This window comes from Lingula anatina, chromosome 2, assembly GCF_051362555.1.
Source record: "Lingula anatina isolate TDL-2025a chromosome 2, LinAna3.0, whole genome shotgun sequence".
NCBI classification, from domain to species: domain Eukaryota; kingdom Metazoa; phylum Brachiopoda; class Lingulata; order Lingulida; family Lingulidae; genus Lingula; species Lingula anatina.
This window is the reverse complement of record NC_141768.1, coordinates 29,195,013-29,211,543: the sequence shown is the minus strand read 5'-3', so window position 1 is coordinate 29,211,543 and position 16,531 is coordinate 29,195,013. Positions and strand designations below refer to the sequence as shown.

At 37.1% G+C, this 16,531-nt stretch overlaps 1 protein-coding gene and 1 long non-coding RNA gene across 3 annotated transcripts; both read right to left on the bottom strand.

Annotated features, from left to right (window-relative positions):
• Positions 1-1,918: 1,918 nt before the first annotated feature.
• Positions 1,919-10,972, bottom strand: LOC147763533 (uncharacterized). Of its 2 annotated transcripts, XR_015333267.1 has the most exons (8): positions 10,915-10,972; positions 7,139-9,275; positions 6,977-7,070; positions 6,467-6,716; positions 5,874-6,056; positions 4,901-5,574; positions 4,205-4,304; positions 1,919-3,734 (listed from the first exon to the last, which is right to left on the bottom strand). It is a non-coding gene; the product is annotated as an uncharacterized LOC147763533 (long non-coding RNA). The 2 variants fall into 2 exon arrangements; XR_015333266.1 differs by having other exon boundaries at positions 6,467-7,070; positions 10,915-10,971.
• Positions 10,973-11,063: 91 nt separating this feature from the next.
• Positions 11,064-16,315, bottom strand: LOC147763532 (RNA helicase MOV-10-like). The gene is made up of 5 exons (XM_087006975.1): positions 15,641-16,315; positions 14,667-14,843; positions 13,817-13,905; positions 13,193-13,308; positions 11,064-12,858 (listed from the first exon to the last, which is right to left on the bottom strand). Exons 1-5 carry the CDS (start codon positions 16,070-16,072, stop codon positions 12,794-12,796), a joined length of 879 nt encoding a protein of 292 aa, XP_086863101.1. The 5' UTR covers positions 16,073-16,315; the 3' UTR covers positions 11,064-12,793.
• Between the last annotated feature and the right edge of the window lie 216 nt (positions 16,316-16,531).

The following is a 16,531-nucleotide window of genomic DNA, read 5'->3' as shown; positions in this document are numbered from 1 at the left end:
ATATGAATAGTTTAAGTCATGAATAATCCTTAGATATACACCCAATGCATATTTTCAAAGATGCCAGTGTGTTATTGTGATGTTATACAAGTTGTTATTATTTTAACAAAAGTTAAAAGAAAATGATAAAAAAAACACCAGACTAAGATATGGGTCCCGTGACAATCTTCCTTCTACAATTTAAGTGTGAATTACTAGTAACTATGAAAACAGGAACTCACAAACAATATTACAATCACCATTTACCGAATCTGTATTAATTATTACTTTCAACCTTAAAACATTTAAGTCAACCATGAAACAATCTGTAAGAGAATTGAATTGTGTTAATGGTATGGCAACTCCTGAGAACATCTTCAGTTATAATATAATGGCAGTGTTCCAAAACCACGATACATATAAAATACAGGCTTGCTTAAATCTTAAACGGAAAGGAAGTATTATCAAGTGTTGCACCTGCTCAGCAAAGCTGCAAATTTTATTTTGCAGCATCACAATTTCACTAGCACAAATCAGTAATAATTGTTAGTATATTTGTAACATATTTAATATTCTTCATTTGCCTCTAATCTTCGCTTAACATTATTAAAATATTACCACACATATTTATGATAAATGTATGCATATTTGTAATGACTAAATTTTGTCATTTGCTACGGGAATGGGGGGGGTCTTAAAAGTAATTCCCACAGCAAATATGAAGGAGTACCGGTAGATAAGGCCGGTGCCATGAAACTGAGGGTCCGTGTGACAGAAAGTCCGTCCTCCATATAGTTCGGGTTAGTTTGACCTAAGTAGGTCAAAATCTAGGGCGAGGCTCACTTGTACAAATGAATGGGAAGCAGACTCTCTGTCATGGGGGACTTTCTGGTACATGTACATGTCACCGGTGATGGCACAGAAATGGGAAAATTCTTGGTTTTGTCTAGTTTTGCTTGCATTATACATTTATATAAAATCTGATTCTCAAAATAAATGCAATCGGCAAGTATTATGCTACAGGGATGGGAGTGAGGTGTTCTTAAGAATAAAAAAATTGGGCCTTAATTCCCTCAGCAAATATAAAATAGTGCCAGTAGATAAGGACAATAATGGCACAAGGATGGAAAAAATCTTGGTTTTGTCTAGTTTTGCTTGCTATATGCATTTATATAAAAAATTGGGCCTCAATTCCCACAGCAAAAAAAAAAATATATATATATATATATATATATATATATATATATATATATATATATATATATATATATATATATATAGTGCCAGTAGATAAGGATAACAATGGCACAGGAATGGGAAAAAACTAGTTTTTTTCTCGTTTTACTTGTGTTATAGTCAAGAACATATACATTTATACACAATGTACCCCTTCGTTAACATTAAGAGGTGTTGGGTTCTTAAATCTACAGTGGGATTTATTTAAGTAAGATAGTTACTTCTCTAATTTGACTCGGGAAAGTCTAGGAAACGGCTCGAGTTATTCCTGGGGCTCCGTAACTTAAAAGCATCGCGTATTGCGAACGGCGATATCACATAGAGGCTACAGTGTATTACATGGGGCGAGCATGGGCAAGTAATGGAATCGAGACGCTTGCGCTCGGTCGCAATGCGCGCTGCTTTCGAGTTACGGGGCCCGGGAGAGCAAAGTAACGCAGCACCACAGCTTTGTATCCAAAAACCAAAATTCAACTCATTACCTGGACATCGGCTAGTTTTATGGAAGAAATTGGAGTGACAGAAATAGTGACGAGATTGTAAAAGTTTAAGTGAGAGGCGAAAGAGGATAATTTCTACTAATGATTAAACGAGCATACATGCGAGTCCATTTAAATTTATTTGCAAGTCTCGCTTTTTTTTAGCGATCTGTACACGACCACTTTTTTTTACAAAAAAAAAAATTAAAAAGAAAGAAAGAAAATTATAGAATATCTTTTATTCAACTATTATGTACAATTTTGAATATTTACAGTTGATTTAAAAAGGACTAATAATCAGTAATGAACTACGTAAACGCAATGAATTAATACATAGCAGTATTATCAAAAGTTCTAAGATTTTCCATCGTCTTCATCTAGCGTCGGAACGCACACAGTCCGATAATGCAGGTCTTGTGGTCGGAAACTGGTACCAGATGCTCTCGGGCCGTGGGGAAAACCCCGTCTAAACCCTTCGTGGGGAATGCCGGGAAAGTGCCCACGCCCGGATAATTCGGTCCTTATAACATGACGAAATCGGTTTCTATTGGCACGGCGCTGCGTACAGTTCAAGAATCGTCCCGTTTTAGACAGCATTGTGTGACGGAATAACCTTTGTGTTGACTAACTATTCTCTATATATACTATACACGAGGTGAAGCATAAAAACTTATTAAAGTAATTCTTACAGAAAAAGGCACTGAAGCCAATAAAAAACTAACAAGAGACATAACAATTAAACAGAATCATTTTGACTTTATTTTGGAGAATTAAAACCATAAATAAAGTTAATCATTTTACAACTGCAAGCATCTTTCAAAACTTGATTATAGTTCTCTTTATGATAAAATGCAAACAGATTCAAGTAATATGATTATAACTCGGGAATATCAATGATTTCAACTAAACTTTGATATATAATTCGACTTAAAATACCAGGTTTCTAAAATGTAACTTTGCACTGAAATCGCAACTACCTGCATGATACAAGTACAGAATAAAGCAAGCTTGCTTCAAAATATTTCGGATCTCACATTACACTGTATGACCGCCCATGTAAATTTCAATCTGAATTTTTTTGATCCGGAGAAAAGGTGCATATGTGATGAAGTGGATGTATTTGTCAAGTATAACACTTGAGAAAATCTGAATATTAGTAATGTGATCTCTATCTTGAGAGATGACAGCATCTCTCAAGAAGAGCAGACTGTACAAAAAATATAATGAAATATTTTCTCACACGTAAAATATTTCATTACAGATTTTGCACAATCTATCAATGTAAAATCTCTTCATGTAAAAGCGTTTACATGAAGTCAGATTTTACAAAGATGTGAGGGTTTGTTAGTAAGGTTAGTGTGCAGGTTAAGACCTTTTCAAATGCCATACTGACAAACAACTCCACATCATCAAAAGCACAAATTTGAAAAATGACCATCTCAGATTGAAACAAAACACAGACGACCACAAGTGGTGGGAATGTTTTTGTGAGCAAAAAACTATCTGCATTCAGAATGTGGATAAAGCAACTCTATATTCAAATTTATTAATATAATAATTATAGCAACTGTAGAGGTAGACTTTTCCTACAGAAGCACACATCTTATTCAATTGATCTTGTATGGAATGAAGAATTATCTTGAACCTCAGTTTTCTCTTCTGTTATTGAAATAAAATGGTTCACTGCATAAGGCATAAAATACAAATGAAATTTGATGCAATTTCACCTTGACATGTTTGTGACCCATGAACCCCAAATATTCTCAGCATCCAAAAGACTGATACATTATTAGACTGTATTCCCACTACATTCAGTACTGTATATTGCCTTCATTACCATTCCACATTCTTTATATTTGTTTGCAGAACAAGCCGTGTCCTTCAACACCAAAACTCGTGGGATGTCCGAGCATCCATGAAGGTGTCCACAGGGCTCCTTGCTAACGCTGTACAGTGTTCAACATCTTGGACATTTGGTTTTGGGTCGACGTTATCTGACATCATGCAGGCGTAATTATTGGAAAACTCCCAATTCGTAGCCTACAAATGAAATCCAACTTTTACTCAAAAGTATGAAAAGCTATATCGAAAGCTTGCAGTAACTGCAACAAAGAAAGTATATCACTGGTATTTACACACCGTTAACATTAATGAAAAGCTTGGTTCTTAAAATGATCAGAGCGTTATTTCCAAATGTACAGTGAAATATGCTTCCTTTATTGAAATATATATATTAACTTTTTAGAGTAAGTAGACAGCAGTCTTCAAAAAATAAATTATTTCAAACATTTGACAAAAAAGTAAGAAAAGATGTTGCTATATTGAATATTGTAATGTTAGCCTACATGTTAAATTGTTGACTGTCTGTGCTACTTCTAATTTTACTGTTTGTTTACATAGGATATAGTTTTTGATCACTGTCAATAATAAGAAATGCCATAATACACCAATAATAATACTTAAAAAATTCAGAACCACTTTTCTTAAGTTGTTGATCCCCAATAACTTACAAAGTTATCTGTATAAAGATCCCTCAATCCTGAAGAAGTGTTTCATCTGGAGGTTTGGTAGTTGCAATCTTCATTTTTAGAATCCACCACTTTTGGTAGCCTGCAAATTTAAATTATTACTTCAAAATGTAATAAAAGTCAACCATTTGTATATGAAATGTGTTTTTAAAGTTTCAGCAGTTTGATGGGAAATAAATATAAAAAGCACTTTTGTCACAAACTTGGAAAAAACATTCAAGCGAAATATTTTGACATGCCACTGGCGACCTTCAGACTTAATGTCACAATGGGGTATTGCACAAATTAGTTTTAACGAAGGAAAAGGAACACTAACAGCATTTAAACGACTCTACTCAAAGACAAGTTTAAGTAAAGCCTGAACAATCTAGATCCAGCGGGAGGAGTGTACTAGTATTCCATCAAGTGTTTAATTTGTGAAGGATTTATATGGGAGAGACAAAGAGAAAGTTGAACACGGGAAGGAATAAGAAAGGGTACCCGAAGAGGGAAAAATACACTACAGCCCAAGGTAGCCTTCTGCTACAACGAACCATCACAAAAAAACATTGATTGGGAGAGTGCCAAGATTCTACAAAAAGAAAGTGACTGGAGAACAAGAGGCGTAAAGGGAGGCATATAAACCAGGAAAATGCCTAACAATCTGAACAATATAGAGAGATGGAAATAAATACTCACTTCTACGGTGGCCTTTTATTACCACAACCACAGCACTGGAGGTGGGGGTGGTAGCTGCTAGTATACAATTTCTGGACCAGTGACAACGTCCCGGAGTCACATTGGTGGTGGGTGTTGGGGGCGGTAGCTCCAAGTAATCTGGACCAGTAACCACGCCCTGGAGTCACATTGGTGGTGGTGGGGGGGGGGGCGGTAGCTCCAAGTAATCTGGACCACTGACCACGCCTCGGAGTCACATTGTTGGTGGTGGGTGGTGGGGGCGGTAGCTCCAAGTAATCTGGACCAGTGACCACGCCCCGGAGTCACATTGGTGGCGGTGGGTGGTGGGGGCCGTAGCTCCAAGTAATCTGGACCAGTGACCACACCTCGGAGTCACATTGGTGGTGGTGGGTGGTGGGGGCGGTAGCTCCAAGTAATCTGGACCAGTGACCACACCTCGGAGTCACATTGGTGGTGGTGGGTGGTGGGGGCGGTAGCTCCAAGTAATCTGGACCAGTGAATCACACCTCGGAGTCACATTGGTGGTGGTGGGTGGTGGGGGCGGTAGCTCCAAGTAATCTGGACCAGTGACCACGCCCCGGAGTCACATTGGTGGTGGTGGGTGGTGGGGGCGGTAGCTCCACGTGATCTGGACCATTGACAATGTTCTGCAGAATATTGAGACTGTTGAGGATCTGAAAGTTGACGAATGGCATGTCAAAATATTTTGTATGAATGATAAGGTTTTTCCACATCTGTGACAAATTAAAAGAGCTTTTTACCTGTGAAAAATGAGCACTGAATTTGCTAGAGTAAATTGTAAATAGAAAACATGCCTGCACCGAGTGACAGGTCCCAAACATTCTTAAAACAATTGTCTAAGACCTTGCACAAAATGCTCAGTTTGTTGGAGTTGCACTGATAAAAGATTTGTATTATCTATACAATGAATGACAATTTAGTTTTTTCCCCCAAAAACATGAGTGATATGTACCTTTTAAGGCTTGATAGGTTTCCATCTCTGTGAAACGCCATATGCTTCTGATGCTCCCCCATGCAGCCCCCTAACATACAGACCATGGCAGGACTCAACCATGCACCAAGGATTGAATGTGACCCTCTTCTTGCACCTCTTTCAAAAAAGCGGGACTTTATCAGGAATTGCCCTAATTGAGTTCTGTAAATAGAAAGGAAAATTTGATTAGTTTTCAAAAATTGTATATCAAAAGCAGTCTGCAGCCAGAAAAATTGTTGGAATCGGTAGATTTCCAGAATGTGTCAATTTGGTGACATGGCTGTTAGATTTTTTCTATAAGTATGAAGAAGAGCTTTTGATTTATTTTAAATGTAACTGTTACATCATGATTCGAGAAAAATGTCAAGGTCTTGTTAATACAAATATTAATGCAATCCAGTCTAGTCCTATTGAACTTTGTATTCGAACCAGTGAATCAAGATTCAGACATCTATATCTAGTTTTTAGGAAAGAAGGTGGACTGAATGGCCAGTAGGGTGAAAAGTTTATGGCACAGACTGCTGCTGAAAAATTAATTTTAGTGTATTGTTCTCGCCAGTAACACGGGTTACCTTGCAGGTTTTTCCGCCTCAGTGAAACACCATATGCTTCAGACGCTTCTCCAATGCAGCCTCTTCAACAGACCGTGGCAGGACTCACTGGCACCAAGGATTGAGGGATGTATCGGAAGTGTGCAAGTGGCCCTCTTCTCCTTGCAGTTGCCATGAAACGTTGGACAGGACTCGCTGGACGCTTCCTAGTGCAGCCACCTCGTAGACAGACCATGGCAGGACTCGCTGGACGCTTCCCCAGTGCAGCCACCTCGTAGACAGACCATGGCAGGACTCGCTGGACGCTTCCCCAGTGCAGCCACCTCGCAGATAGACCATGGCAGGACTCGCTGGACGCTTCCCCAGTGCAGCCACCTCGTAGACGGACCATGGCAGGACTCGCTGGACGCTTCCCCAGTGCAGCCACCTCGCAGATAGACCATGGCAGGACTCGCCGGACGCTTCCTTAATGCAGCCACCTCGTAGACAGGCCATGACAGGACTCGCTGAACGCTTCCCCAGTGCAGCCACATCAAAGAGACGGACCATGGCAGGACTCGCTGGCACCAAGGAATGGTCAAAGTAGCTTAAGTGTAGATGTGGGACGTCTCCTTGCAGTTGTGTTCTGTCAACAGAAAGAAAAATGAATTAATGACTTTTCATACTATGTCAGCACTCTGCAGTCAGGCTTACCTTTAAGTGGTTTCCATCTCATTGAAACACCATATGACAAGACTCGCTGGACGCTTCCCCAGTGCAGCCACCTCGTAGACAGACCATGGCAGGACCCGCTGGACGCTTCCCCTGTGCCGCAACCTCGTAGACAGGCCATGGCAGGACTCGCTGGACGCTTCCCCAGTGCAGCCACCTCGTAGACAGACCATGGCAGGACTCGCTGGACGCTTCCCCAGTGAAGCCACCTCGTAGAGAGACCATGGCAGGACTCGCTGGCTCCAAGGGATGGTCGAAGTAGCTTAAGTGTAGATGTGGGGTGTCTCCTTGCAGTTGTGTCCTGTAAACAGAAATAAAAACGAGATTAGATTTCTTTCATTTCTCAAACTTCCCTTCCAAAAAGAAAAAAATATTACATACCTTAAGGAGTGTAGTCGAAGTCCCACAGGTGGCGCCCATCATCTTCTATGTCCTGTAAACAGAATTAAAAAACGAGATGAGTTTCTTTCATTTCTCAAACTCCCCTTCCAAAAAGAAAAAAGATTACATACCTTAAGGAGTGTAGTCGAAGTCCCACAGGTGGCGCCCATCATCTATGTCCTGTAAACAGAAATAAAAACGAGATTAGATTTCTTTCATTTTTCAAACTCCCCTTCCAAAAAGAAAAAAGATTACATACCTTAAGGAGTGTAGTCGAAGTCCCACAGGTGGCGCCCATCATCTTCTATGTCCTGTAAACAGAAATAAAAACGAGATTAGATTTCTTTCATTTCTCAAACTCCCCTTCCAAAAAGAAAAAAAGATTACATACCTTAAGGAGTGTAGTCGAAGTCCCACAGGTGGCGCCCATCATCTTCTATGTCCTGTAAACAGAAATAAAAACGAGATTAGATTTCTTTCATTTCTCAAACTTCCCTTCCAAAAAGAAAAAAAGATTACATACCTTAAGGAGTGTAGTCGAAGTCCCACAGGTGGCGCCCATCATCTTCTATGTCCTGTAAACAGAAATAAAAACGAGATTAGATTTCTTTCATTTCTCAAACTCCCCTTCCAAAAAGAAAAAAAGATTACATACCTTAAGGAGTGTAGTCGAAGTCCCACAGGTGGCGCCCATCATCTTCTATGTCCTGTAAACAGAAATAAAAACGAGATTAGATTTCTTTCATTTCTCAAACCCCCCTTCCAAAAAGAAAAAAAGATTACATACCTTAAGGAGTGTAGTCGAAGTCCCACAGGTGGCGCCCACCAGTTTGCAGTCTGCTTCCTGGACCTGTAATAAAAAGAAACCTGGAAAGCATGGGAATATGCAATGACACTACGACTCCAGCCCACGACAGCAAAAAGGTGAAGTATCCTGCGAAGATGACCGAGCGACGATTCCTCGTGGGGAGAAGCGAAGATTTTAGCTGGCCAGCTAAGAGAAACGCCGAATCCACCGTCTAGACGTCTGCGTGTGCAGGGAACAATATGTCGAAGAGCGATGCGTTGACGTAGGATGAGTAGAAGATTCGGAGAAATGGGAGTCGACTCCCGTGTCCTTTGTGCTTGATACAGGGCGCAGCACATGGCATCCGTCCTGTTGCTCCAGATCTGTCCGCTGTTGAGTGAACGCACTTTTAAAATTTTGCGCTTTTATACCTTTGTTGACGTATAGTCACATGATGGCGTTCTTGTTGTCACCAATGGTCAACTTGTTCAAAGGGGATGGCCTTTGATAGTGATGCGCAAAGTTGGTAATAATATCTTATCAACATATACATTTTCTTTTATATTTTATATTTTGATTATTCTGCCTGTCAGTTTGTTTATAATAAGAGTAATAAGTTCTAAGCAATGTCTGTGAAATGTGCAGGCAAATTTGATGAAAATTTCTGAGCAACATACCTTCTCCCTAAAATTTTTATAGGTCCGATGTCCGTTAAGCTGGTAGCTGTGAACTTCTCGCAGGCTACTTTAGTGTGCGTGTATTTGAACACTGATCCAAAATGTGGATAATGTAATTTGGCGTAGGGTGACTGCATTTTTGAGGCAGCCTGAGGGAGTATGGTTGTTCTGATTGTAGTGAATTGTAGAGAGACAATTGGAAGTACACTGGACTTAGCATGTTCAGTCACCCAAGTACTCTGAAACACATTTTGTAATCAGCTGACTTGTTATTCTGAAAAATGAAAAAACAAATTATATTGATTTACAAAACTGGAAGATAGAAGCAGTGGATCATATTACTTATGCCAGGCAGAAGAAACGACTGAATGTATATTTTTATATTCAAAACGTCTACTGATTTAGGTAATAATTAATAGCATGGAAGATAGCAGCAGTGGATCATATTACTAATGCAAGGCAGAAGAAACGAGTGAATGTATATTTTTATATTCAAAACGTCTACTGATTTAGGTAATAATTAATAGCCTGGAAGATAGCAGTAGTGGATCATATTACTAATGCAAGGCAGAAGAAACGAGTGAATGTATATGTCTATATTCAAAACGTCAACTGATTTAGGTAATAATTAACAACTGACGTCTCCCTTCATGGCGTCGGGTTATCAGTACTCCCACACCAGTAACATGAGTTATGAGTTGAGCAGAAACAGAAAAAGATTTTTTATAAAGATAATGCAAGTATATGTGTAGGCCCATTTATCTTTTTTTTATATTACTAAACGTAAGAATTGTTTGTCCAAGTGAAACTTTACTTACATCAGCCTAGCAACTAAATCTGACGTTTAAACGTCTCCGAAAATAACTAGAATTTTTTGAATAACGCAATAATGCGGCCACCTTCGAGGTGTCGCCCGGTTTTTAAAAATTGAAAAAAGAAACTTTTCGGGGCGTCTTTTGTCGCGGGTCATTATTTTCAGTTTGATGTTTTTTTGTAATATTTTAGCCATTGATAGAATCTATAATTCAGTTACATCCACGATTAGCTAGACGAAATGGTGACAGGGAAAAGTCAAATTTTTTAAACGGCAAAAACTGCATTCTCTTAGAAAGCAATTAGCAAACATTCATTACTGTGAAAAATTCAACCGAAGTTGAAGACAAAATGTGTCAAAAATAAACGTGCATGTCGTAATACCTATTTAAAGCAGTCTAATTTTTGTTAGTATTAAAAACGTGTAAATATTATCCACATAGGATATTTTTAAAGCCTTCGATATTTAAAATATTTAAACTTCCCATACTTTGAGGCATGCATGAGTCGGAAAATGTTTGCATAATTACATAAAAAACTAGAATTATCTCTTTATGTGACCACAGTTTACTCATGTGCCTTACATCATTCCCTTAAACCCTTTCCCAATATCGATTTCAGATATTTTTGACACATTTTGTCTTCATCTGAATCACGTGAACGTTATCAAGTGTCATAAGGCGTACATTACGAAAATATTTAGGTCTTGGAACGTGATTTGATGACTTTTTTAAATGCATATATATACAATTATAAATTTATAATTAAGTTATTTAATATCAAATTATAAGTTCTGACCGAGTTTTAAAATTTATTTTAGGAGGGGTAAAAAACCCCAACCCCATCTAATATATATTGGATACATCCGTAGGCTTATGTCCTTAGAACTAGACGTACAAAATGTGTCTTCTAGCTAAAGTTATTATTATGGTGTATGTGTAATTAAAAAAAAACTACGTAAGAGTGACAATAGGTCATGTGTTTCGAATGCACCCCCACTCTCCGATCAGACATTACTTTTGTATAATTCACAGTCCATCTTCGTTGTAGTTTGTGACTTTACGTCATTTCTTAGTGAAGCGGTGTTGTCCTCAATTTACCTTAAATGTCCAAATTACTAAGAAGAAACCACTTGCAAGAATTATAAGGCTTTTTATACTGCTAGGTCTATAGACGTGATACACACGATATTTTGCAACCCCATAAAATCTGTTTCTTAAAATTTTGGTTCCACCACAAAGCTTAGCACTATCATTCTTTTTTGCTTTATTGATATATTTTTAGTACATAAATTACCATTGTCTGTTGCCCAATTTTGCACAAAATTAAGATAATCCCCAAAACCTCATTAATTGTGTTTCCTCCATCCCAAAGAATATTAAAAATTTCTCCTCATAATTTAGTAGTGCACTGGCATCTACACAGTACATAAATGTATCATTATAATAACATCTTGTTCTTACTGATAACATAATTAGCTTAATTCCATAACAATTCTAAAATGTTAATAACAATGAAAATTCAAAGTAGATGGCAAGATTCTTATTGTGCTGATAAAGATAAAATATGTAAATTCAATACTGATTAGGTACTGTATACTGGCTCATTGAAAAAAGGGAACCGTTTCACAAAAAAATTAAGCTTAGACTGCTAAATCTGGATAGCCAACTATACAAAGTCAACTTTGCGATATTGTCTTACAACTACAATTTTTTAAGAATGATTGGTCCACAGTTGATGAGTAGAATATACATAAATGGGCTACTGACACCACTGCAAGTAAAAGACTTGCCAAGACAATCAAAATGTAAATCAAAGGAAAGTGAAAAGAAAGTAAAAAGACTGGAAAAAATGAGGCAAAATTGATAATTTGGTTAATGAGCGAACAATACTCTAGTTTTGATTAAATCAGAACTTTTCTTGCACCTTTTCTTGGGGAATAGGGGATTGGTGTAGTGAAAGCCCAACCTTAACCTTTGGATGCTATTCTCATTAAACATATGCATAAAAGACAAAATTTAGACCACAAATAGATTCATGCAATCTACCAACCTTTTTTACAGTGAGTCATTGCAACTTATCAGTTATTTCTGGCCTAGGCTATCTGTAAGATTCTTACAACTGTGAAGTGCAACTTAGCCAGCTAAGTCTTTATAGGCTCAGATTTTAGACTACAAACCAGCTTCAAACATTTAGTAAAGCAAGTGCAAGGAATAGTTAGTTTGAAGGCTCTGCCTCCCCATAGGGTGAGAACAAACACAGTCACACTGTATGATACATTACAGAAAACATTGGTTAAAAATATACTCTGGAATTTTACATTTTCACTGTATAGAATCAATTTGATTTCTAAAACTGACTTATTATAAAAATACTCCTGTCAATTTAAAACTTTTTCATGAAGCATATCTGAAATACACTGATAAAATGTTATTAAAAATATTAAAATTTGATATTCACAGATAAAATAGGCTCAAGTCAAAATGATTAAGACAATTATTGAAGCATTATTCAAACCCCAATTTTGATTATTTTCATACAATTAGTGATTCACAAGTTCTTTAACAGAGTTGTACCTAATCTGACTACATGATATCTATCAAAATCTCTCTAAAATCAAGTGACAAAAAATGCCCACAGTTTCAAGCACCATAAAATATGGCTTAAGTAAGTAATATCCTCAATTGTTTCATAATAAACGTCATGTCACTTGAATGTACCATTCTCCAGAAAAAAAGATGAACTTGCAAGGTTTGATAAGTCTGCGTTTACAGGTAGATGTCATAGTTTAATATACATGAGGCAGCTTTATATCGTGGTCAACAATATTATATTATATCAGTTTCTCTAGCCTCCATGTCTTATTCGTCATAATATTTTGATTTTCAAATTCAGGGTCCCCTAGTAAAAGATCTTGCATTTCCTCTTGATCACAGAAGAATCTGAGTTGAGAATACAGTTGAGAATACAGAGTTAAAATTAGGCCTCTCCTCTCCACTCGGGGTCCTCTTGCAACTGAACCTGGCTGACATCCATGGTTACATCTTGAAAAATAATATATTCCCAAAAAAGTTTAAATGGTGCAGTAATAATAATAATAATAATAATAATAATAATAATAATTAAAATCAATAAATCTTGGACACATTACTTGTCGTACGTCTGAATAACATGACAGACAAGAAGAAAATAGTTGCTCTTGAAAATGGACTTTAAGTAATGAAAATGCAAGATGACAGCTAGTAGATAGTACATGTGCATGCAATTTATTTGAAATTCTGACTTTTCAGTCCTAATGATTTAGATTATTTATAGCCAATAATCTGAGAAAATAAAATATTCAACAGAGAAATTGATTGCAATAAATCCTGCTCGTACCTGACTGCTTAATATTCACTGCAGCAAACCTCTCTACGACATCGTCGAGCTGATCAGTAGGGTCATCGTAATCACATCCTGTGTACGCTTTTTTCTCGAGGCAGTACTTAAGGAAACTACACCAAAGAGAAGTTGAAAATAAAGAAAGAATTGCCTACTTTCTTTTGTCTTTCTGTATGGACTTTCATTCACAATAAAAGAAAGAATTGCCTAGTAGACACTATTTTGTCTGTCAGTTTGGAGTTTAATTTACATGTTTTTTAACTTTCCTTTTTTTTTCTATTTTTTTTTCATTTAACAGTCTGTCTGAACTAAAACATGATAGCTTTCTCTTTTTAATCTTTCTATCCTCTGTTTTTTTTTTTTTTTTTTGTCAGTCTGTCTGAACAAACATTAAAAATTTAATTTATGAACTTTATTAAATCTTTAACATTTCTTTTTTTGTTGGTTTGTCTGTCTGTCTGAACAAGAGTTCTTAGAAACAATGAGATTAAATAAAGATTAAATAAAGGAAAAAAATTTTGAACCTAACATGGCTGATTTGTGTTTGGTTTGAAAAAGTCTTATAATTTGATTGAACTTTTTTTGCTTACTGATCAAATAAATTAAAATAATTCACTTCACCTGTTCCAATGTTCATCTTGCGAAAGAAGAAACGGATTCCCTACAACAATCAATAGGGCCTTTGCTCTTGTGATCGACACATTAAACCTCTGAAAAAAAATTAATCCCACATGTAACTGTATGTGCAGGTTAACACTGAAGACAGTATAGTCTGAGACTAACTGTTCATATCTCTTCTGTGAATTCCGCATCACATGGCATAGTCTCTGCAGTGCCATAGTGGAAAGAAATGGTGATGAAAATAGTATGGACTATAGCTGTTTAAATAACCTTACATTTCAAAATATGTGTGTGCACATCCACATGTACAAAGTCTTATGAATTATGTGTTCACGCATGTACACATGCCACAGCACAATCATGGTAACGACACTATCACTAATCACTAACACTAATGGGCAAAAATTATCAAACTTTCAAATGTATACCTTTATAAACACATGAAGTATATAGTATTAGTGGTACTCTTACTGCACAGATTAGAACTATAGAGTAGCTTACTTTTTTATTCTGTTGTGACCATCCAATAGGAATTGGGTAGGAGTATCAAAATTTTAAAAATTAATGGCCTAAAAAATACCGCATCTGTAAAATTCACGATTTCCCCCCCTACTGAAAAAAATCAAGTTATTACCATATGCTGAGGTGGCACTAGCAATTTTTTCTAAAGCCAAATTACTACTTTTTCATCACTTTTTTCTCCAAAATGGTTTAAATTTGACTAAAATAAGTCAAATCAACCCTATTTTGTTTAGCCAATTGAAGTCAGTTTTAGCATTTGGCTTAATTGGGCAGTGTTAACTCTACCCCAGTTTGTGTGTCCACATGCATAAGTGTACAAATGACTGACCTTTGGGTTCTTTAAAAAGCCCAGCTTGAACTCTGCGTCCAGAGCCAGGTAATCGGGGTTACTCTTCACGGTGGACACCATGATGACCCGTCTCTCCTGACCCTGAAATTCCTCCACACTGCCCACCTTTATGTCCCGAAAGTTTTTCTTGAACAGCAGTTGCCTCAGTTTTTGAACCTGTGGAGAGAATAAAAAGGGATGTCTGTGCATTTACAGGCCCGTAACCAGCAATTTCAAAAGGGGGGTTCTTTTTCTGAAAAAGTGGACCTTTTCCATAAAAACTTCATGTACCTAGATCAAATTTTACCCACAGTGGACCTTTTCCCAGCAAAAGTGGCAGTTCTTTAAAACCCCCGAACCCCCCCTGGCTACGCGCCTGATTTAATACTCATCCGTTACATTCAGCATTTACTTTATCTTTATCTTATTTTACTAGTAGTTATATAGCCATAACTCTGAACAGGCTGCATATTGTTAGTACATTACATTATAACCAAGCTCAGGTGGATTAGTAATTGAATTTGCCATGTGAGATGGGAGTGAGCAAATTCACCACAATTTTAATTTTAATTTTTTAAATTTTTCTTTATACTTTATCACATGTACACTTCTGTAGTTAAAGTAGGGCTTTTCATAAGCCTAACAGTACCATATCTATAACATACTATTAACTCAGATGTATTGTGGCTGTACTTTAAGGTAAATGGAATGTTGGACCTTTAAAGAATGTTGACTACTGGCTCTTTAGAGCTACGCCACATTCTTAGAATCTATTGCCCTAACTCAGCAAAAAGGCCCAGTTAATAATTGTAAACAAATTTGCAAAGTTTTACTAGGCAGCTTCAATGAATTGGCATTTGGCGTGAAGCCCGATTTGATATTGCAAACTGTTGTTAGTAACTTGAAAAGGGAGAGGGACTGGGAAGGGGTTGCCTGTATTCATCATGGAATAAGCTCTGTCATATTTCCCTCACTTGTTTTCTGTAGGGGGAAATAATTCCAATTTCATTCTGCAAGACTCGGATGCCTCTGGCCTCCAGTAGCTTCTCCACATATCCCAACACAATAGTTGCTTCTTCTGGATTGAAGAATGATGGACTCCTTTCCTCCCTCATGTCCTCCCCAACCACTCCATGCAATACAAAGGGACACCCCATTTTTGGTAAACCTTCCCAGTTGCAGAGGGACTCCCTGGCAAGTCGGTCAGCACAGGCTTCTAGCTCGTTGTCGTAGAACTGTTCGTTTGGAAGCTTGAGGATAGCAGGATGTGATCTGTAGTTTTTGAGGAGTTTTGTAAGGAGGAATGGGTTGTAATGGCCTTGACGTTGGTACAGTACATCTTGATCGTCGTCATCTGAGCCAGGACTCGAACCACCCCTCTTCTTGTACACATCACAGTAGGTCATGTATCTTTCTAAGAGTGAGAGTCCTGTAAGACATTAAAATGATGAGACATTTCATATACATGTATAAATATATAAATGAAGTTATTCTTTATCAAAGAAACTAAATAACTATGAGGTTCAAAAGGTTTTAATTTCACCATTATATGTACAAAAGAGATGAAAGAGACATTTTGTCAATGCTTAAGTACAAAATCTCTACTACCACATGTAAAAGTATTTCAGTGTTTGCAATTTTACCAGAGCTTATAGAACTACCAAAAAAAAACTGATCCTTGTCAAAACCTAGTCCTAGTCAAAAGAAAGACTTTCTTTTGTCAAATTTAAAATTATTGAAGGAATAATTCTGGGCACATCCATAGCAGTAAAAATGTTTCATTAATTGCATTACCTTTTATTTTACTTAAATCTTAGAAGCAGAAATCACTGGTCAATAAAAAGCTTTTAGAATAAGTCCTACAT

Coding starts and splice junctions, on each gene's coding strand:
- LOC147763532 (XM_087006975.1), bottom strand. CDS start 16,072: ATGACCTACTGTGATGTGTACAAGAAGAGGGGTGGTTCGAGTCCTGGC. Junction 14,844..15,640: donor TTTCCCCCTACAGAAAACAA/GTGAGGGAAATA, acceptor TTCTCTCCACAG/GTTCAAAAACTGAGGCAACT. Junction 12,859..13,192: donor AGTGAATATTAAGCAGTCAG/GTACGAGCAGGA, acceptor TTATTTTTCAAG/ATGTAACCATGGATGTCAGC.